Source organism: Lissotriton helveticus, chromosome 8, assembly GCF_964261635.1.
Source record: "Lissotriton helveticus chromosome 8, aLisHel1.1, whole genome shotgun sequence".
NCBI classification, from domain to species: Eukaryota; Metazoa; Chordata; class Amphibia; order Caudata; family Salamandridae; genus Lissotriton; species Lissotriton helveticus.
The window spans coordinates 301182444-301205576 of NC_136069.1; the positions used below are offsets into that span (position 1 = coordinate 301182444).

Here is a 23133-nt window from a genome sequence, read left to right on the forward strand (position 1 = left end):
GCCCTCCAGGACATGCTGGTACCTGGTGTGCCAATGTTATGGATCATCGCTCCCCTTTTATTCTTCAATGTGCTAATTTTACCTTGCTGGGTGATTTGAATAGAAGACCCCTCCTCTAAGCTTGGTTCCACTCTCATTCATGATTTGAATGCTCTCAATTTAACTCTCTGTAACTCCACTCCGATGCATGAGGCGGGGTATTTGTTGGATCCCATCTTTTCCAACGGGATGGTCTTTTCACAACAGCTCCACTTCCTCTCACTTGGTCTGACCACCTGGAAGTTCCTTTTTCTATTAGGAAACCTCATCAATTCTCAGCTGGCCCTTAAAAATGTAAGGCCAAGTTTAGAAACTGGTGCAAGCTAGATGCAGTCATGAAATGATTGAGGAAAATTATTTGGATTATTCCTCACTTGTCGCTGAGAACGCTAATTCAGGCCCTTATCCTTTCAAGACTGGATTATGGGGTCGTTCTCTATCTGGGTGCCGACAAGGCGGCTTCCCATCGTCTTCAGTTGGTGCAAAATTCTGTGGCCAGGCTTCTTACTCGACTTCCAAGCAGTACCGCGTCCACTCCCATTCCCCGAGAGCTGCATTGGCTATCTATTGTAAAAAGAGTACAATTTAAAGCTCCTTGCTTTATGTTTAAAGCTAAAGCAGGACTTGGCCCAACACATGTACAAGAGCGGGTCTCCCCATATCTCTTCCTGAGATTTACGATCTGGCAGCCTGGGTTGATACTGTGTTCCCAGACTCCACCAGGTACAAGGGGGCGGACGTTCTTTTGCTTATTTAGGGCTGAAACTGGAACTCTCTGCCTCAGTATATAAGAAACTGCACTTCGTTAATGCAGTTTCGCAATCTTTCTAAAAACATGGCTCTTCTAAATTGGGTGTCTTTAGGAGCTCCTTACAGTTGCTCAGCACCGGGAAACCGGATGGGTAGCTGTGCGCTTTACAGATGGCAAATAATAATAACATTGATGGGTTAATTTCAGTTCTGCTTTCTCTAGAATGGGGCATCATAGGAGTGAACCTGTCTTAAATGACCTCACTTCCAAATTATATGTTTGTTGCATGAGGGCAAGAAAACGTTAGTTAGTAATACTTTGTTTATTGCCATTTCAAAGATTACAGCAATATAGCCCAATATTAACACAGAAACAGTATCCTGGTGTACATTTATCAGCCCCCAGTATGGAGCTCACAGTGAAATGGTAACAAAGGATCCCCCACAAGGGGATGGGGTTATGGATGCACTTTCAGGAGGTCTAGATGCCATAAGATGATAATTACATTTCTGATACAAACTGTAACTGTGTCCTTGTATGTTTAAGTCTTGTCATACAGTATGTGAGCAATATCAGATGCAAGAAAGTGAAGGAAACGTTTGTTATTATTAACTTTTATCAGAATAATTCTAATCATTACTACACAGACATAGTAGATTCTATTGATTGGACCCTCAGCATGGCACTGAATGAATTAAAGGGGCCTTTTGTGGTAATTTGGGAAGGAGATTTTAAATGCAGGCTTTGCCCAGTTTCTAGAAATTATGTGGTGCACTGGGATGTGACAATGAGGAATATTCCCATTTTGAGTACAATCCATGTAGTGGCTCTAACCCTTTGGCGTTTTGTTTGTCTATGGGCAAATGACAGCATCAGTTTCCACATTAAATACTACCAATAGAAGTCAATCAGAACTAGGGCATCCCCTGCAAATGGGTAATCGTGGATTTTAGGCACTGGCTAGCAGAACTGGGGAGCAAATGATAATCTCTTTGGAGACCGAGAGGGACTCCTCTTGCATCCTAGGGCTGTATTCTGAAATATGTAATACTCTTTTGGGGTTGTTAACACTCACAAAGATTCATAGGGAACCCAGCATCCAGAAGTGGTACAACAGAGCCTGTTCATAGGCAAATAGAGGTCTAATACATGCACTCAAGTGGATACGTAGGGATATAGAGGAAGTGAAGTTATGCAGCTGGAATTACAAACAGGTTATCACTAATAAAAAGTCAGCTATAAGGCAGGAAACCTGGGAATAGCTATGCATGCTTAGTATAAAGAATGATAGTCACCTGTTCAGGAAACAGCAAATGACTCTATTTGGGTATAATCTGAATACTGTCTCGGATACAACTATTCCACCACATAAATGGGTTTGAGCACTTTTCCAAAGTGTATGACAGCACATTAACCGCATGCGTGCGGGCGGAATTCCGCTCGTACGCTGACTTTTGCGAAACCGCATGTTACGTGACGAGCTGGGCTCGTCATCAGCGTAGCAGGAGGCTACCTCATGACGAGCCCAGCTCGTCATCAGCGTGCAAGGGGTTAAATTAAATAACTATTCTGACATTATGACAGCCGGCTGCCCACAGAGCGACTTGGAGCTGGCACCCATTATCCTAGAGGAAGTCAGATCAGCGATTGAGTGTAGTACGAAGAACAAGGCCCCTGGCACCGATGGGGTTCCAAACTGATTTTTTCTATGGATAATATAGACTTATGGACACCTCTAATTGTCAAAGTATTAAGGAGTGCAGTTTCTATAGGCCCACTCAAGTCATGGTCGAAATCTATATCGTCCCAATTTATAGGAAGGGTAATAGAGCTGACTCTCAATGTTTCCGCCCTATTTAATGGATTCAACAGCATAGATTCTGGGTAGAGTTTTATTGGACGAATTGGAGGCTTGAGTTGCAGAAAAGGGTACCTTTTCCGCTGTCCAGCATCAATTCTGGAAGGTCCAAGGGACGTTTGACCAATACCTGAGCCTACATCTAATTATCAGTAAATTTACACAGGCGAAAAAGGGCTGCCTGTACTTTGCTCTTATGGACCTCAGCTCAGCATTCAATTATGTCAGCAGGGTAAAACTATGGGGGAAGATGTAAATGGGAGTGGAGGCCCAATTAGTGCATTTTCTAGCCCACTTGCTTGAAGACGTGACTGGGTGCATTAGACATGGGTGTTATGGTGAATACACTACCCTGTTTAAGATCAAGCATGGTTTGAGACAAGAGTGTGTACTGGCTCCCTTTCTTTTCTTTCTATATATTAATGACCACGATACATATATTGAACACTAGAAGAGGCAGATGCGTCCAGGGTAGGAACACAAAGTCTCCCTGCATTGTTATATACAGATAGCTGTGTTCTATGTTATCAAGAACGTATGTGGGTCTCCAGAGGTTGCTGGATAGATTTGTTCTGTTTGAGTGACTAAAGATTAACGAACAGTATAGCTAAGTCGCACACCATGTTTTGTGTTCACTGAAGTATCTGAAATCCCATTTTAATAGCAGCAGTCCGAGTCCCAACTTTCCCATACTTGGTGATACCATTTGATTGTAAGTGCACTTGGGCACATCTAACGGAGATTAGGAAAGCCCTTTATGAAAAGCACACCGCTGTTCTGTTATGACCTATGGTGCAGGTATATGGGGGCATTGCAGTTTTGCGCATTTGCAATCTAGTGAGAGTATGTTATGGGAAGCCTGCTATCCATATCTACCAGTGTGCCCACTTATGCCTGTCATATGTAGCTGATCCTACCATATTTAGGGGAACGCATTAAGATAGCCCCACTTATGCTGTGGCGTTCTGTTTAGCGCAAGCAAGAAACCCTTTTAATTTGAGACAGAATCTCTGGTGGCCCACGGCTCGATTATGTCTATAGAATACCATGGCTGAGGTATGTTAAAGAACAATTCATTATGTTAATGAGGCCTGAATGTTTTCATAACCCATTTGACAATGCTGCTGTGGCCAAAAGGCATTTAAAAAAAGTATTTCTCACTATGTGTGGGAAGGAGAAGAAAATGTCAAGACCGCAATAAGAAAAGAGTGCCTGCTTATCATATGTTAGTTACCACAGTCCGTATGGAGCCCTACCTTTATTCTTTATCTTATCACCACCAGAGATTTTACTTGCTTAGGTTTGGATTTGATGTATCTCATCTTCTATTCTCTTATCTAAGAGACACCTAAGTGAGCTATGTCCCTGTGATTTCCAGTTAGACCAACGAATGTTACTTTTTTCTTTTTTGTAAACTGTATGCTGTGCCTCGCGACTCTGGGGCAAGCAGCTAGGTTGCATCCCCACTGGTGTACAGGTAAAAAAGCTTTTGCTCTTGAACCTTACATTTCTTGACATGATTTCCAGTCAATTCATAGCCTGTGGTTGTTAGCCATTCTCATTCAGAAAGGGGGTATATTTTGAATGTACCCTTGTCACCAGAGCTCAGCTCTAATAAAGACCAAAAGCAAAAAGAAATGGGACATCTCCCGTGGGCTTCTGTGATTAAGGCAGCAGAAGGAAGAATACAGGGAATTCCAGAAAAAATAACAGGACTTGAAGGTAAAGCTTTACCACGCCATGTTGTTGACAGTAGGTTCTCTCTGCCCTTAGAAACTCTTGGGCTTATTCCTTTTGCTATGGCTTTGATAACAGTTCTCAGGTCAGTGAAACAAAGGTGCCAAACAGAATGCTACAATTGAGTCAGTATATTGTGGCAGTGTCTGCCCTTTGACCTAGTTTCATATTATCTCTGTGTGCAAATTGCACCAAATCCGTGCATTTATTCCCATGCAGGTAGGAATCTTCCAAAAATGTCCAAAATCACAGATCTGTTTTGAACAAACTAAACCCCAGCACGCAAAAGTGAGCTGGATTTCAGAGCCACAGTGAAATGAATTACTTTAAGATGCAAGAGAACTGGTCCACTTCTCAAAGTTCCAGTGTCCATTTTACAGAGCCACTGGACTCTGCTAGTTTATGATAAGGGGAACCCTGAATACAGTTCAACAGGAAACTAGGTTTTACTGTAGATGGTCTACTAAAAACAAAAGCACATGTAAGAGGACTACATGGGATAGAAATAAACTAACACACATACACTGTGTCCCAGTGGCAAGTTATCTTCAGAGTCCTTTATGCCATTGATGCTTAATCATGGTCTGTATTGGGCTCGGGAATTCACTAAACCCCCCTCTCCCCATTTCCCGGTTGTAACTGGGGAAATTAGGTTAATGTATTAGGTCTAGTTGTATCCTTAAAAAGTGTATGTCAGAAACTGTAAAGGCTACAAAGATGGCTCCAACATGTTACACGCATCAATGAACCCCTTGTTTTTCTTAAGCTGTAAATTGAATAGTATGGCTCTCATAAAGCAAGGGAATGGGTGGGTGAGGCGACACCGGCTCACTCCACTCGCATTCCTGTAATTTCTGTTGCTGGGCCACATTCCTCTTGTAACGCAGATAGCTTTGATTCAAATATGGCCAGCACGCTGGTCATGCCTCTTGGGTAGCTCGCTTCCTTCAGACAACCTCCCCACAAGCTTCAGATGGTTGGCATCGTTCCTATCCTCCTGGTCAAGAGTCATCTTCTATCTATGCACCAGACATTACAAAGATGGTCCTCTTTATCCAGGGCAGGTAACAGCAGTGCAGACTCCTAATCTAGTTTACAGCCTTGGGGACAACTGTAGCTTACCATGTTTCAGACCCTTCTATGTTTGCAAATGCTAGCATCTTCCACAATTTATGGTATTACTCTTTATCAGAGGGGAGGATATGCTTTGCCCCATTCGTTCGAGTGTCAGCGTGGCTGTGAGTAACATTGCTAGTACCAGTGCCTTACTTTCCTTCTAAAAAAGCCCCACCGGACCCCTGGAATCCTACCCTAAATGCTAGGAGCCTATCCTGGAACTGGAAAGCTCATCCATTGTATGTTGTGTAAAATCACCCTCCTAAAAAGTCTGAATTTGGGTGGAGCATTCTTACATTGCATTATTTCATGATTTTTTTTTATTTCTCCATACTGTGCTCCAACTGTGGAGTCTTTTTTTTTGTAAAGTGTAGGAGAAATGTATTTAACATGAAAATCAATATAAAAAATATTTTTAAGTTAAGTACTATTGTAAACTCATTTTACGTATTTGCTTGAATTGTATAACAAAGTAGAAAAATGCTACAGCGCTAATAAATTAATTTGTACCTAATACGTTCATAAAGGGAAATTTCTTAAATTAAAATAAAATTATTTTTGTGGAGACATGGAAAAGAGGGTTAGATTTGTGTATGGGGTTGGAGCAGCCGATTTCTGTAGCCCGAGGATGCCCACGAAAGCATTATAGAATCTGGAAACGCTGGGCTGAGTACAGTAGCCTGTGGCTTGAGCCGCCGGTGGAACGGGAAGAGCTTCCGGAGGTGTGATGAAGGGGCCATGGTAGCGGGTATACATGTGCAGTCGTTTGGGTGTGCTATGTGTAAGAGACTTGCGACAGATTTAGTGCGACTCGGGGCGGGGGGGTTTCAGGGGTGCGGGGAGTTGGGGGGGGGGGGGGGGGTGGGCAGTGGGGGAGGGGGGGTTTGCCTAGTATTGCTTTGTTTATATTTGTTTATAAAAAGAAAGTCGATTGCATTTCAATTGATGTCATATATTTGTCCTGCAGCTGTCTCTGGTGTGCAGAGCTCTGCGGAATGTGTGCAGTCTATCAATAAAGTCTGTTTAAAAAAAAAAAAAATATATATATCTATATATATCAATATATCAGGCTCCTTCCGAAAAAAGAGAGAAAACAGAGACCCAAGGGGATATGTTTGGAGGCTTTATTCAGGAAATTGGCGGATGCATTTCTGGCTGATGTCATGCCTTCGTCAGCGCCCAAAGCCTCCACAGGAGTATCACTCTGTATGCGAGTCCCGCCTCTCTTTAGAACTCGGTGTCACGAGTCCGCACCTCCCCCAGGAAACCTGATACAGCACACCTACGTAGAGTCCCTTGCGCCTGGGAGAACTACAGGTCCCAGAGTCCCTTGTGGGTGGACCATGGGGGTAAGTGCTGGGGGGATCAAATGAAAGTTCTGTGCGGAAAGCGGGAACAAAACAAAGTGAGTCCATGTAAAAACAAAGCAAAATGTCATGCTCCGTATTTTTCGGCTGCTTTGTCCACAACCAAGCCTCCTCAGCTCCCCTTCGTACGCCTCAGACCCAGGTTGCAGGTATCCATTGGGCAGGGGCGGCGAAGACAGTGCCTGCAGCCCACAACGAGGTAGGGTTTACCTCGCCACTGCCGGTTTTCCTCCTGTACTCCGGGGCGGGATTAGGACTAACCTAACAACTTTGGTGAAGCAAAATATATATATTTTTCTAAAGTTTAAATTAAAAAATAAATTCCCACCTGAAGGATTTTTATTAATATGCATTAATAAATATTAAAAGTGATAGAATTAAAAAAATGAATGCCATTATTTTGTAAGGTTACATTATGTTGAATTTAATAATAGGTTATTAAATATTTTATAATTTCCTAAAAGATATGTACTTTCAAAATATATTTGTAACATTCATTTATATTTCTTTATATTAGCTATTTTAGATAATTTAATTTAAAGAAATGTCACATTATTTCCTACAGTGTTTTATTTTAAGACTTTGTCTCAGTTTTTTGATATGGAAGGGTGTAGTGCTGGATTTTGTACAAAAGTGTAAGTTAGTACAAAAGTGTAAATTACTACAACAGAGTAAATTACTACAAAAGTGTAGTTTGTGAATACCGGAAAGTAGTAAACTTACTATCAAGTGTAAGTTACCTTTGTGAATCGGGACCCTAATGTCGCACCCAGTCCCCCTTCCAGGTCATTTCCTCTGTCCAATTGCTGCTCTTAATCCAAGGTTCCTCTCACATTGATGGTCCCTCCAGCAAGAGGTCAATGAAGCAACATGGGTACTACATATCTTTCCATGACCACTCCAACACACAACATTTGCACTGCTTTGCAATTGTTAAGTATGTCTGGGATGCCCATGCCTCTTTTCTTTATGGGATTAAAGCTTTGTCTGATCCTTAGTCTTGTCCATCTCCACCCCCACCCTCTTATGAAGTTGGTGATTAGCTGCTTTTGAATGCTGTCCAAGTGCTCTTCTGTATCATCACTGGTAGGTAGTGGAAGAAGAGGTGGATCTGTGGGATGGCTGTCCTCTTAATGGATGCCACTCATCCTAGCCACAACAGATCCAGGTTATGCCATCTCTGAGTCATCTTTATCTAGGTGGACAAGGGGGTGTAGTTCGCGGGGAGAATCCACTGAAATGTGAATGAGGTGTATCCATTTGTACTGAATAGATCTGCCTTTCCATTTGAGTGGTGGGAGCTTTGTTAATGGGTGAGCAGGTTAAGCGAAGTCATAGGATTCTTCCCTTTGGTGACATTTATTTTGTAGCTGGTGAGGTTTCTGAATTGTGTAAGCGCAAGTCACAGACCCATTATTGACATAATCTTGTCGGAGACCGAGAGCAGAATATTGTCACCAAACATCATTATATTGAACTAATTGGGATGTGAGTTAAACTCCTTGATAGTCTCATCGTTGCAGATCCTCTGTGTTAAGGGTTTCAGTTATAGGTAGAAAGCATGAGAAAGAGTGGACTCCCAGTCTTGATCCCCTTTTCCAAAAAATGTGTTATTAAGTCTGATCTGCATGTTTGTCCCTGCGTAGGCCGTCCATACTATGGCCATGAACCTGTTCCTGACTCTCCTTGCTACTATCACTTCCAGGAGGAAACGTCCCCCATTTACAGAACTTCTTGGCATCAAGTGAGAGGAGAATCCCTTCGCTCTTGAGTTTTTGGTCTGTTCAATTATATGAGTAATTTACCTCATACTACCGCTGACTCACCAGCCCTTCTCAAAACCAGACTAGTCTGGGTGAACTATTGGGAAAGGAATCTGTCCAACTCAATGTGAGGATTTTCATATAGATCTTTGCATTGATGTTGAGTAGTGAGATAGGCCTGTAGGTCCCAAAGTCTTTTCTGTCTTTACCGCTTTTGGGATGACCTGTTTTGGCTTTCAGCAATGGGAGGGGGAGCGACTCTTTTGCTTATCGCGAAAGAGTGAACCATCTAGTTAGTAAATCTATGAATGGCCTCCAGAAGGTTTTGTCTAATGGGGTTGAAGCGCTGTGTCTCTGGGGCTTTGGATAACTTGAGGCCTTTGATGGCCTGCAGCTCTTCATCTTTAGTAATATACTGCTCAATTGCCTCTGCTTGGAGTCTCTTGAACTTTGCATTCTATATGTACACCTTATTCTGGGTCGTAGGCATCAACGTTGTACAGTCATTTGTAGAACTTGTGGAACCATTGCATTCCCCCAGTCCTTAATCCCACGCTCATATAGTATTTTTCCTACCTTGGCCAATGAATATTTTGGATTATTTAAGTATAGTAGATGTCATCACCAGCATACTTTGAGTTTTTTGCACCATATGTACTGGGATTGCGCCTGCTTAGGCTGAGTCTCAACCTCTGTACTCTGCCCTCTGGGCCAATTGTATAAATCAGGCTCATGTCTAGATGCGCATAAGATTTGTGTGCTGCCGCAAGATGTGTGTAATCTATTTGAATGAGATTCAGATGTCTCCAAGACACTGTCAACCACTGCAAGCCCTTTTAAGACATCGTCCCGTGTCCCCATACTGCTCTGCTGTAGATGTTGCTATCAGTTTCTGTAATGTGGAGCATAGAAAGTCTTGGCCTGCATTAAGGTCAAAGAACGAGGCCAGGGAGACCCGCTGTTTCCATAGGAAACGATTCTCCATCACCTGCCCACGGTCTCCCATCAGGGTGGATTACGGTCCGGATGGACTGCAGTTGGTATGCACACCCCACCTTTCTTGTCTTTGTTGAGGTGAATTACATAGGCAAAATGCGTTTCTCCGTTAACATATGTCGTTCTCTAATAGGTGATTTCCTATTTCCTGTCCCCAAGGGCCTAGACCATTTAGTGCTTGCAGACTCAAACTTGCAGGTTACATTTATGTGGAATGTTTGCATAATTATTGACAGGGAGAATGTGAATTCAGAAGTCCTTTTGGCCATTTATATATAAATGAATACTAGAAGTAAAATCAAGTATTAAAAGATTGAACAGAGAAAATGTACATTAATTAAATCTTGATAGTTTGATCAGCCTTATTTGTATTTCTGTTGATAGGTTATGTGTGATTGACAGCCATCAAACCTGCAAGTATCCGAACAAGTGCTGACATCTGCTCAAATTGCTGACCAGCCAGCAACGGTCCTCTAGCAGCCTCCTCTTCATTCCAGCTCAGTCAACTGGCCACTTTACGTTCTTCCCAGATCATCCATCAAGAAGGTACTAAGACAAGTGTTCAGTTTTTAATGAAGTGAAGGCTGTGATGTAAGTCAGCCAGGATTGAGTGTTTTGAATCATCTCTCCCTCACCTGGGGCACACAGAACTATTCAAAGTAGGAGACAGAACTAGGTAAACAGGTTGAGGATTCTGGTGATCTGGAATGCATGCAAGAAGGCTTCAAAGTTCTTAGACAATCTAAGAAAAACATACAGCAGGGTCGAGGCAAGAATGGTCTGCACCTGTTAACATATGTGGCTACTAAGTCACGTGATGGTGATTCCATATTCAATTTCTTAGGCAATCTGTCCACATTGCTGATTACTCCGGACAGCTAATTTCATGTAAAGATAACAGCAATTGCCCAATTGGGTCCTGATATACAAAGCTTTTCAACGAGTAGGTGTGTTTTACTCCAGACTAATGTACGAGTTAAACCTGAATTTCCAGGCTAATTGACATAGTATTTTTCGTGAGTAGATTCCATGAATACGACATGCCTACACACATAAACTGTAAGTATATCTTTTTCAAGAATATTCACAATTATGTCATACCTGAGCCTGGAGAAAGACAGAAAATGCTTTGTAACTGGTCTGGATCGCCTGGTGGATCTGCCACCTAAGCCTGGATTAAGCTGTAGCTACTCATACAGAATGGTCTGTGAATCAGGCCCTCAGTCTATAAAGATATGTGGAGGTAGACAGACGAAATCGTCACACCATGAGATATTTCACAGAAGGTGGAGCGTCGGATCGAAGACTACTACTTCCATGGAAATATTTGTACAGGTGAGGTGTGGGTTTGTTCTCCATGTTGTGGAATGATTTCGTTTAGGACGACATTTGTACATAAAATAAGCCAGCTATAGTTCAGCACTTTTGCTAAAGTGTACTCATTTGAAAGACGTCCCTTAAAAAAATCAGGTATTCCCTCTTTCCTCTTTTTAAATTTTTAGTCCTAATATTTTATTGACATGGTCAAACTACAAACAATGGTTCATATGTTATGATGCAATAGTCACATATGTTTTATGCCATATGCGTGAATATATATTGTTATGATTGTCATAGTACTATAAATAAAAAACAGGGAGATCAGCACTGATAAGATGGAGATGCTGTACACTAGCTCCACAGTGGGGAAACTGCTGGTCCTAACGCCCTGCCCGAATTGTTTTGCTGCATCATGTGACTAGTATGTGACCCAAAACACAGACTTTTGGGTGAGGTCAGTGGAGAGGAGTGCTTGTCCGGAATCTTAGGCCAGCCACTATTGTCCTTATCCACCTGGAGGGAAAGCCACCGGACCAATGTGCCTCCTACAGGCTTATTACCCTATTACATACAGAAGTAAAAATCTTTGCCAAAGTGTTAGCTAACTGCCTGATTCAGCAGAGTGACAAACTGGTGGCTCTGAACCAGTCAGAATTCATGCCTGTGCGATCCACTCGTTTCAATTAACGAAGACTCTTTGGATGCCTGGCAAGAAGGAGGACCCTGGGTGAACCTGCAATATTGTTATCCCTGGATGCAAAAAAGGCAATTGATTCAGTAGATTGGCGGGTCCGGATCGAGATGCTGGGTAGGATAGACTTCGGGAGAGAGCTTATTCCTTGGTTACGTTTTGTACACACTAGGCTAGTAGTTCGGGTGCAGCTGTTTGGATCCCTGTCATGGGACTTTGCCTTGGAGAGAGGGATGAGACAGGGATGCCCACTCTCCCCTTTGTTATTTGCCCTACTCCTGGAGACCTTGGCTTGCTGGGTACGGGCAGACGCCCAGTTGCGGGATCTGCAATGGGGACTGAACTGGGAGGACATTATGTCTATTTATGCAGATGATGTGCTACTATACCTAGCTGATCCAATGTACTCCATTCCCAGAGCACTGAAAATGTTAGAAACTTCAGGAGGTATTCGGGGGTCCGTATGAAGTGGCATAAGTCTGTGGCTTTCCTCCTGAACAACCGGGCTCCCCCCGTGAATTGGCCTTGCCCCCTATGGTGGTCCACAGCAGGATTCCAATACCTGGGGGTCCAGGTTACCTTAGATCTTGGTGAGTTCCAGAGGAACATCTTGGGGCGAGTCCTTAAAGATTAAAGGAGAAATGTGGGTCACTGGCGATCGCCTCCGCTGTCCCCTGATGGGTGGGGCTGCCCTACACAAAATGATTTTGTTACATAAGTTCCATTATCTACTACAGAACACATTATAGGAGGTGTCTGAGGAATTCTTCAAGGCAATGAATGCTATTACCCTTTAGGATGGGGGACCCCACGTATAGCATTACAAACTCTGACTAAAGCCCATATATGAGTGGGTTAGCAATACCTGACCTCCGTCTATACAATTGGGCTACAAAGCTATTGGTCATAAATGACTGGTCATTCGCCCCCTTGCAGGAACCTCCACTTAGGGATCACAAAGGAACATAAGGAAGCTATATGTTCAAAAGGGCAGCCCCGTCATCCATCCCCATGAATTTGGTAGTCCTTGTATGGAAGTTAGCCTCCGGGGAAATGGGCTAGGAAGGGATACTAGCACTTCAGAGCCCGCTGTGGGAATCTGCCATCCTGGGCACTGGAGTGTAGGATGCAATGGAACATGATGGGGATAACAAAGTTAGGATATGTTTCGGGTTCCAGGGCCTCCTCTTAGTCACGGAGTTGCAAGGGCAGTTCAATTTGACTGCCACTCAGCTCTGTAGAAACAGACCGATTCAACATGCCCTCAAGGGGTATAAGGATCTGCTGCATAAAGTAGCAGATGATTGTCCACGAGAATTCAGAGTGGAAGGGCCCCCCCTGCACTAACGCTCCATTTCCCATATTTACCGGACATTGGTCATTAACTGCTAGCCATCCCTAACTGCACTACATTGTAGATGGGAGAGGGACCTGAGATTATTAACAGACGAGGACTGGCGAGAGGCACTTTGCTAACCAAAAGAAGTCACCATTACCTTGGGCTTCAGATTAGTGCAACTAAAATTACTACATTATGAATATTACAGTGCAACTAAACTCTCCCATATGGGCAAAGTAGAGGATGATAAGTGCCTGCGGGGCTGTGGCCAGAGTGGAAAATTGCTACACACTATATGGTCGTGCCTTAGAATACGGTAATCTTGGACACGGGTGGGTCAGTGCCTCGTGAAGGTTACTGAAGAGCAGGTGGACCTAACAAAGATATGGGTTGCTCTTGGGATATGGCGCAACCAAACTTTACCCAAATATACTATCCTGATCTGCGAAGTCGCTCTTGCAGTCACCAGCAGAGATATTGCCCGGATGTGGGGTAGAATGAAACCACCCTCCATGTTGCAGTAGAAGGCGAACTGGACTGGTGCATGCAAGCTGAGTGTACGGTGTAAATAACTAGGGGCTGTCCCAGACATTTTTTAAGTGTGGTCAATGGGTGGACTACAGTGATCTGGATTGATTTCAAAGGTTGCCATTTTGTCTGCTTGCTTCAAGCCATAAGGTCTTCTTTAGTATGAAGGGTGTGTCATGCCAGTGTCAATCTGTTTTTATGGTTTTATTCTTCTGCTCAATACAAAAACACAATAAAAATATTTATGTATAAAAAAGACTCTACAAGGGAAACAATTGTTCTGAAACTTTGCACAAAGCTGTTTCTAGCCACATTAAGCCTTGCCAGAGTAACGTAGCACAGATTTCAATGACCTCTGTTCACTCTAATTGTTCTTTATGGTTGCCCAATTCCCTCCTCCTTTTTGATTTTGAGATAATAGTTAAAGCAGACTCTGCTCAGGAAAACCAATAGTCAACCCTTCTGCAAGAGAGGGTATTAATGAAAGCTGTGCTGTACAAAAATATTGGTAAAATAATACAGTTCCTCCCTCTAAACAGTATAACATTTAAACCGTGGACTAACTTGCCCCATGCAAATGAATTTGAATTTGGACAAGGAGAAGTTATTTGAAAAAAATCCTATTTTCTGGACGGTGGGGTTAACTGGACTGATAAGACCAGGTTCTTGCTGAGCTATGTAGTGCATGTCTCTTCTGGGATCTTACTACTCCACTTTTGAGAGAATAGCGTACCACTCATAAACGACGTCTTGTATTGATCTCTCCAAAAATAAGTTTCTACACCAAATCGAACAAAGTTTATGAAGCAATATTTATGTCTCATATTATTTCTGCATAAAATATTTGGACGTTCACTACACACATATACAAGGTAAAATATTTAGATCAGATTATCTGAACAAAAAGTTATCTTTTCTCTCGAAGCATCTACATAGGGAAGTAGCTTCAGGGGAGTGTTTGGGGTGTGATATCCCCCAAATAAATGCATTCTCGGCTAGGCATTTGGGTCTGCTATTTCTGTAGGTTTTGTCTTTTTATTTTCCAGAGCAGGAATATATATATATATATATATATATATATATATATATATATATATATATTTACCACGAATTGCCCAAAGCATTTGGGGGCGCACACACGGCAAGCAACAAACATCAGGCTTCACCTTCAAAAAGTTTCACCATCCGCCGTTTAATATTTGGGAAGGAACATGCAAGGCTGCTCTGCAGTTGATTCAGTAAAAGACCTGACGCGTTTCGAAGTTCATACTTCCTTTTCAAAGGTCGTGGCTGATCTTGCTTTGGGCAATTCGTGGTAAATATATATATATATATATATATATATCGCCCCGGTCGAAACGCGTCATGCTGCTGGAGTAAAGAGGAATAAAGCACCTTTACTTGAAATGCACAGGAGTGGTCTGTACCTGTTTTGTTGTCCGTGGTTTCAACTTCAGGATTTTGGATTATATATATATATATATATATATTTACTAGTACACCAAAAAAAAGTAAATCTGCAGTTGTATGAGTATTTCGTGAATGGATGCAAATTTACTTCTTTTTGGAATTCACAGATATTGGAAGTAGTTGGCTTGAAAGCTGCACGAGTCTCGGATTTCCATGCATACTACTGGCAATCAGACACCCGAAAGGTGATGGAACAGATGCTTTTAAATAGTCTAACTTCTGGCGTTCGCTCGGGGTATCATTTAAATAAAACAATAATGGACCCCACACACACACCATGGAAGTTATTTTCAATGGTGTTCAGTTTTTTTTCTTTTTTTCCTTTCATGTCCCTCACTGCCAGGATTTACCTGATGGTAGTGGACAGTTATAAAAATAAAAGCCATGCAACTATCCACTCTAAATACGGTGGGCAGTGGGATGGCTTACCTTCAACAGCCTCTACTCTCTTGAGCTGATGAAGGACATTTTACACCAAGGGAGTACGTTTTACTCAGTCGGTGTAAAACTTTCAGTCTGCCCAACTAAGCAGCAGGTGACCAGATCTTGAATTTGGCGTACAGGGTATTTTTTCGCCTTTGCAAAGGAGTAACCTGTCTGCGAAACCCTAAATCAGCCCCTGAGGCACACCTGATGCAGATCAGTACTGACCCTGCACCTCATGCAAACAGTCCCATTTACTCAGCGACACATTACCTTTTTAGTTAGGAAATTTGAGATGCAGAACACCAAATTTCACTGTCTAAGCTAAGCCCCTGTAGCTGCAGAATGGCAATAATAAACATTTAGTACATTCACGTAGTTTATGAACTCGCATCACTGTTGTACAGTAACTGAACAGGTGGTGTGCATGTTTCCAGTTAATAGTATCCTGAACATTGACCGTCCTTTCACAAATAACAAGTGGGTAGGAGTGTTGACATCGGTGTTGTTTGTTAGCTACTGAGTGGTCACTGTAACTGCGAAGGTGGCAGTTGTTAGTATCAATGGGCATCTGAAGCGGTCAGACTTAGTATTTGTGTAAAGGTCGCGGTCTATTTCAGTGCTCATTTTGAGCCGGTGGATTTCGGTACCAACAATTAATTGTCAACACCAGCACTTATAACAGTTGGCCACATGGTGCTGCTGTCTGTCAAATTTAGAGCTGAACACAGCCACAGTTTATTAATTAAATATACGTTAAAATGACTAATAACTGCTGCCGAAGAAATTCTTATAACTTTGGAGGCAAGGAATAGTCTGAAGTGTCACACTTGTAGGAGTGTGATGGTTATTAGTTGTGTTGGTATGACATTGACAGTACCGGCAGGGGCAATGAATGGTGCATGCTACAGTGACCTCTTGACGAGCTCCCTGGCACTGACTTTTTTTTGGACAAATTAATGACTGGTCTATTGAATAGGTATGCTCTCAGAAGGCCCTCATATGTTGTTTATTCTACTTTTATTGGGTAGAGTAGACGCAATGTTTCTGCCAAGTCACCACAGTAGCCCTCATCGTTCAGCCACTTTGGATTTGCTGGAAGCCATCCCAGTTCTGCACTAGGGAAGGAGAAGGATCACTGCAGTTGTTAGTCTTGTAGGTAGAGGGGCATCCCTCACATACCCACTCACGCAATCAGTGTGAAGATAGCCATCTGATGGTCAGTGATCCCTCTATAGACGTACAAGCTAACAGATTTTCACAGTATTTTGCTGCTCCTGCCTGCCTACTCACTCCCCTCTCCTCCAACATATATTAATGTAGCAAATCCATCATAAAGGCATATTTACCTCAAATGGGTGAACTTTTCAGTTTTAAAGTTCCATCGTTCCTGATTCAGTTAATCAGAATGTGTAATTTTGAATTACAATTTTTTGGGGGCAAACCCCATTTTGGTACGTTTCAGTGATAATGACTTCGCTCTCTCGAAGCTGTTTTATCTGTTACAGTTCAGGGAAATCATAGCCACATAATTAATTTTTAATCACTTGCTGTGTAGAGTCTGTCATGTATAAAATATAGTGAAAGGATGTTTTATCCTTTTTTGTGACATACAGTGCCAAATATATATATATATCCAAACCTGCGTGACTGGTGGAGACGTCTTTCTGACTATATATATATATATATATATATATATATATATATATAAGTTCAGAACCGGGGTAGGTTGCTGGGATCTGGTTCCCGTAGTCAGGTGGCGTGTAAATCTCGGCACCCCCGCCGCCGAGAAATTTCAATTTAGCCAAGTTTTGCAGATTAAGCACCACACGCACTCAGAAGACGTACAGCTAGTTGCGTTTATTTTCCAAAATAACGCTACGCGTTTCAACACCGAAGTGCCTTGCTCACACGTTAACCTCAATTCGTGAGGAACACATTTAAGTACAGACTTCCTGATAGGTAATGGTAAACATAAAAGAAGTACATACACGTCATGTTACAATGGCGGCCATTAATAAATGTCAATACTTCCGTGTGTCTCAATGTAAACACAGTGTAGTACATGGAAACTGTATGTACCTTTGTAGACAGGCTGGTCTATTGGTCATAATCTCTAAACATAAGTAAAATGAAAAGAAAACCACAATAATTTTAAGCAGTAATTGTAAAAATTAATGAGCAGTTCCTCACGAATTGAGGTTAACGTGTGAGCAAGGCACTTCGGTGTTGAAACGCGTAGCGTTATTTTGGAAAATAAACGCAACTAGCTGTACGTCTTCTGAGTGCGTGTGGTGCTTAATCTGCAAAACTTGGCTAAATTGAAATTTCTCGGCGGCGGGGGTGCCGAGATTTACACGCCACCTGACTACGGGAACCAGATCCCAGCAACCTACCCCGGTTCTGAACTTATTGAAATGGAGGGATCGACACCGGCCGGAAGAAAAAACGATTGACGTTTTCAACCCGACGAGGAAGGGCTACCGCTGCTTTCATCCCTGACGGTAAGACCCGCTTTTGGATTGCCGCTCCTGCTGAGCGAAGCTCCGTCGTTCACGCGACGAAGCATCAGCTTAAGCGGTGTGGGTTTCTGAGAGCGAGTTATTGCCTAGGGACAGCGGGACGGAGACGGGTGGAAGTTTGGGTGCGGAGTGCGTTCTTGTTGCTTAGGGGCACGAGGAGCTTTCATTTATACACGGCGGTCCCTGCCGTGAAAAGCGCACCATCCCTCGATCACTGGGGGCCATGCGACTGGATATTCATAGAGCCGTGATTATGGGACATCAGCTTAAGGGATCATGGGCGGGCAGACTCAGCGAGGCCCATCCAGGGTTTGTATCTCCAAACTTTGCAGCAGCCTACGCACTACATAACCCAAGAATCAATGCGGCCCTATACAGGGCGGACCTTCGAGTGGAATTTAAGTGCGTGGCAATATGGACATTCAACTTTGTCGAGCCTCTGAGGAAGCGCATCTAGCGCTGAAACGCGTCAGGCTATATCGACTTGCTGAAAACTGCAAAGAACATTGCTTTGCCTGTTCTCGCCCTTACCCATTAAAGACCTGGTTGTCAGCTGGTGCGGAGTGCGTTCTTGTTGCTGAGGGGCACGAGGAGCTTTCATTTATACACGGCGGTCCCTGCCGTGAAGAGCGCACCATCCCTCGATCACTGGGGGCCATGCGACTGGATATTCATAGAGCCGTGATTATGGGACATCAGCTTAAGGGATCATGGGCGGGCAGACTCAGCGAGGCCCATCCAGGGTTTGTATCTCCAAACTTTGCAGCAGCCTACGCACTACATAACCCAAGAATCAATGCGGCCCTATACAGGGCGGACCTTCGAGTGGAATTTAAGTGCGTGGCAATATGGACATTCAACTTTGTCGAGCCTCTGAGGAAGCGCATCTAGCGCTGAAACGCGTCAGGCTATATCGACTTGCTGAAAACTGCAAAGAACATTGCTTTGCCTGTTCTCGCCCTTACCCATTAAAGACCTGGTTGTCAGCTGGTGCGGAGTGCGTTCTTGTTGCTGAGGGGCACGAGGAGCTTTCATTTATACACGGCGGTCCCTGCCGTGAAGAGCGCACCATCCCTCGATCACTGGGGGCCATGCGACTGGATATTCATAGAGCCGTGATTATGGGACATCAGCTTAAGGGATCATGGGCGGGCAGACTCAGCGAGGCCCATCCAGGGTTTGTATCTCCAAACTTTGCAGCAGCCTACGCACTACATAACCCAAGAATCAATGCGGCCCTATACAGGGCGGACCTTCGAGTGGAATTTAAGTGCGTGGCAATATGGACATTCAACTTTGTCGAGCCTCTGAGGAAGCGCATCTAGCGCTGAAACGCGTCAGGCTATATCGACTTGCTGAAAACTGCAAAGAACATTGCTTTGCCTGTTCTCGCCCTTACCCATTAAAGACCTGGTTGTCAGCTGGTGCGGAGTGCGTTCTTGTTGCTGAGGGGCACGAGGAGCTTTCATTTATACACGGCGGTCCCTGCCGTGAAGAGCGCACCATCCCTCGATCACTGGGGGCCATGCGACTGGATATTCATAGAGCCGTGATTATGGGACATCAGCTTAAGGGATCATGGGCGGGCAGACTCAGCGAGGCCCATCCAGGGTTTGTATCTCCAAACTTTGCAGCAGCCTACGCACTACATAACCCAAGAATCAATGCGGCCCTATACAGGGCGGACCTTCGAGTGGAATTTAAGTGCGTGGCAATATGGACATTCAACTTTGTCGAGCCTCTGAGGAAGCGCATCTAGCGCTGAAACGCGTCAGGCTATATCGACTTGCTGAAAACTGCAAAGAACATTGCTTTGCCTGTTCTCGCCCTTACCCATTAAAGACCTGGTTGTCAGCTGGTGCGGAGTGCGTTCTTGTTGCTGAGGGGCACGAGGAGCTTTCATATATATATATATATATATATATATATATATATATATATATATATATATATATATATATATATATATATATATATTTTTTTTTTGTGAATTAATTACTGGAGAGTAACTTACAGCATATCTCTCTACTGTATGCTACATCAGGTGTATGCATAAATATGTTATTTAGCCATTTCAAATAATGGTAGCTAATCAAGTACACCTGTATGCTTGTACAGACTCATGATATACAAGATAGCAGAAAGTTGAGACTGCACCATATATTATTTTAAACGGAAATGCTTATGTTTTACAGGATGGCTGTCGAAGTCTTTGCGGACTGCGTGTTCTTCCTGAAGGTGAATCACCTCCCTGCTCAGGACAAGAAACGTTTGAAAAAAATTATAAAAGACAAAGGCGGCACCATATCTTTTGTGCTCAATAATAAGGTATTATTCCATTTCTGTCCATATATTTTTTAATTACCCAATAGGATGTGCATTTACCAATGTCTAAAGAACAGTGGAAAGTGCTAACCTTATATAATGATGATCATGGTGCAGCAATTGTAATTCTTGGCATGGTGTGGGTTTGATGTAATGCTGCTCCTGTCCTAACTGTGGTAGTGTATTATGACAATCCATAGCATAATGGTACTCACTCCTCCGTTAATGCAGGGTATGGTACCTTCTCCTGATATAATGCTGGTCCTGGTTTAATGGTGGTAATTGTTCGTATAATGCGAGCATCCATGGTATGATGGTACCCACCCCTTGGTTAATACCAGCCTTTGCGTAATCATTGTTATTCTTACCAGTTGTGGGCTCCCAAGGCATGATGGTGCCCAATAAGGAATAGAGTTGGCCCTGGCAATATTTTAATCGTTGATGACATGACAGTGCACAACAACAATAGAATGCTGACCATGGCATAAGAGTGCTAATTCTCAGCATGTAGTGGCCATCATTTGTTGGCATGAGTTTGTGATAAGTAGACATGCAGAGATGAATCTCTTCATGGTAACTGTAGTAAACTTGTTAGAACACTGTACACATGTTTAGTAAAAATGAAAAGCTGGTCAAAACATGTTTTGGGGGGTCGGGGTGGGGGGGGGATTCAATTCAGTCGTGAAACATGATCAAACAAAACTAGAATAAAAACACAATTACTAAAAAATAAACCATATCGATGGAGGCCACACTAGGCACTGTACTGTTTAGCTCTAGACAGAATTTAAAACCTTCACCAACCCAGAAAACGAGGTGATAACCTCAAAGCGCCCAGACACCCAAGCCAGCGCTAATAGAAGATGGGAGGGAAATGTCCCACTGAAATATCTACTCCTGTTGCATTTGGAGATGTCCAGGCTTATCACAAGCTTGGTATTGGTTTGTCAGGAACCACTAGCAATAGTTATCTTGTGGGTTAAATATAATGCTTTTCCCAGGACCAGTGCCTTAAAGTTAAAGAATGAAGAGTAAAAAGAATGGAAGCTATCGCAAAATAATCATAGTAGATGGCAAATGGTCAAACTTTCTTCCAACTATTATTAATTATGCAGCTGATTAAAAAGGAGACTTTAGAGGAGGCGTTGTAAGAGGAGAACGACCCATAAGAGGTGCATTACGGCCACCTGCAGATGTTACTTTGATAGTAAGCACTCTTCACACACTGTTCACTGATGAAGTTAAGTTTACCAGACTTTGGAAGCTCCCTGGAATGCATGTAAGTATACATGCATGTATACTCATGTGCAGTGTGGGAACCATTGTTCTTGGACCGCATATATCACTCTAATGTTTTGTAAAAATTCAGTTTTTACCACATTTGAACATGGCATATTTACACAGATTACTAAGAAGCAGTGCACTTTTAGCTGAAAATATTAAACAGTGTAATGATTTGTAGGTTTTGCGAGAGTCCGTTTGATCTGTTTGTCAGAGCTCCTGAGATAACCAAACATGAGCGTAGTGGGAGACTTTAGAGAGGGGCTATCAGTATTCCGTGTAGTTATGTATGTTGCTGTGGTGAGGTGGTTTAAAAAAGTATGCTGTCTCCATTAGTGTTGGGTCTGCTTCAGGCACTTGTGAGTGAGAGAACAACAAATGTAAAACTCTACAAGCAACGGTGTGGGGGACATACATGACTGTTAGTCGACCACCCATCAACAGTGACTCCAAGTAGGTTCAACTTAAAGGCCAGCTGCATTTTGTAGCCCAATTTACAGTAATTGGAAATTTGTGTTAAAATAAAAAAGTATACCATTCTGCATGAAATTCTTATTTCCACATGAAACCAGCAATGATTAGGTCCTCCTGTGGGCACTTTCCATTGTGCAGTTCAGCAATAAAACGAAAACTAGCACAGCCATCTAATGCACTGGATTGAATGCTATTGCTAGTAATCTGCCATCTGTAACTGAGCATTTATCTAATAATGGATGAAATAGCTTCAGTTTGTTGAAGTAACATTAGTAGATTTTTAATTGTTTCTGAAATCATGTTTGATTGGTTGCACCTTATTTTTACCATTGATTTCCTTCCACGGTCCAATTTAGTCATTTGTAGCTAAGTTTAAATACAAATAGTAGCATTGACTACAATACTAAGATCTTTAAAAGTAGAAAGATATTTTATATCTGTAAACTTTGGAATAGATATACCCTACATGTGTAACTGCACTTCTTGTAGGTTGCTCACATTGCTTTTTATGGTCTGGCATGACAGTACAGCTGCCGCCAGACAATTATGTGAGTATCACTAGAGAGGGGCTTTGGCTTCGCCCACATGTTGGGGGCCAGAAGTACATGTTTTGATTAGGCAGAAGCTGTGGGCTTCCACAAGAAATAGGTGCTTGCCCTCCAGAGTGCTGCAATCATTTTATTAAATCAGCCTCCTGAACTTGACATTTCTTGGACACACACATGACATTGTAAAGCTATTAAAGTGTCTTAGATAACTAGATACTGTATGGTGTTTTTTCTGGTTTCACCACAGATGGTAGGGAGGTCATTAACCTATATAGATGTTTAGGTCTGGCTTGACAGGGCAACTGTCACATGACCTTTTCACCTCCACCAATATTGTTTTTCCATTCTTTGATTCCACACAAATGCTTATCAACTTCCATATTTATTTGTAATGCTTCACATTACCATACAGAATTCCTTTACCAGACCTATTGGCATTGTCAATTCTGGTCTACATCAGTTATTGGTATTGTGGACTTTACTACTGATGGTGACTATGCACGCGCAGAGAGGCGATCGAGCATAGACATTTGGGGCGACTAGTTAGCAGGTGCTCACAGAATGAGGTAGGATACAAAGTAGAAT

The 23133-nt window shown here is 42.8% G+C and overlaps 1 protein-coding gene across 3 annotated transcripts in view; it reads left to right on the forward strand.

Moving 5' to 3' along the window:
- Positions 1-23133, forward strand: part of PARP4 (poly(ADP-ribose) polymerase family member 4) — a 2216130-nt gene that overhangs the window by 60086 nt on the left and 2132911 nt on the right. For all 3 annotated transcript variants that reach the window (XM_078657066.1, XM_078657067.1, XM_078657068.1), the window contains exons 2-3: positions 10012-10173; positions 20116-20248. In XM_078657066.1, the coding sequence (XP_078513192.1) occupies positions 20117-20248 (132 nt within the window). In that variant the 5' untranslated portion in view covers positions 10012-10173; position 20116. The remainder of the gene's footprint in view (positions 1-10011; positions 10174-20115; positions 20249-23133) is intronic.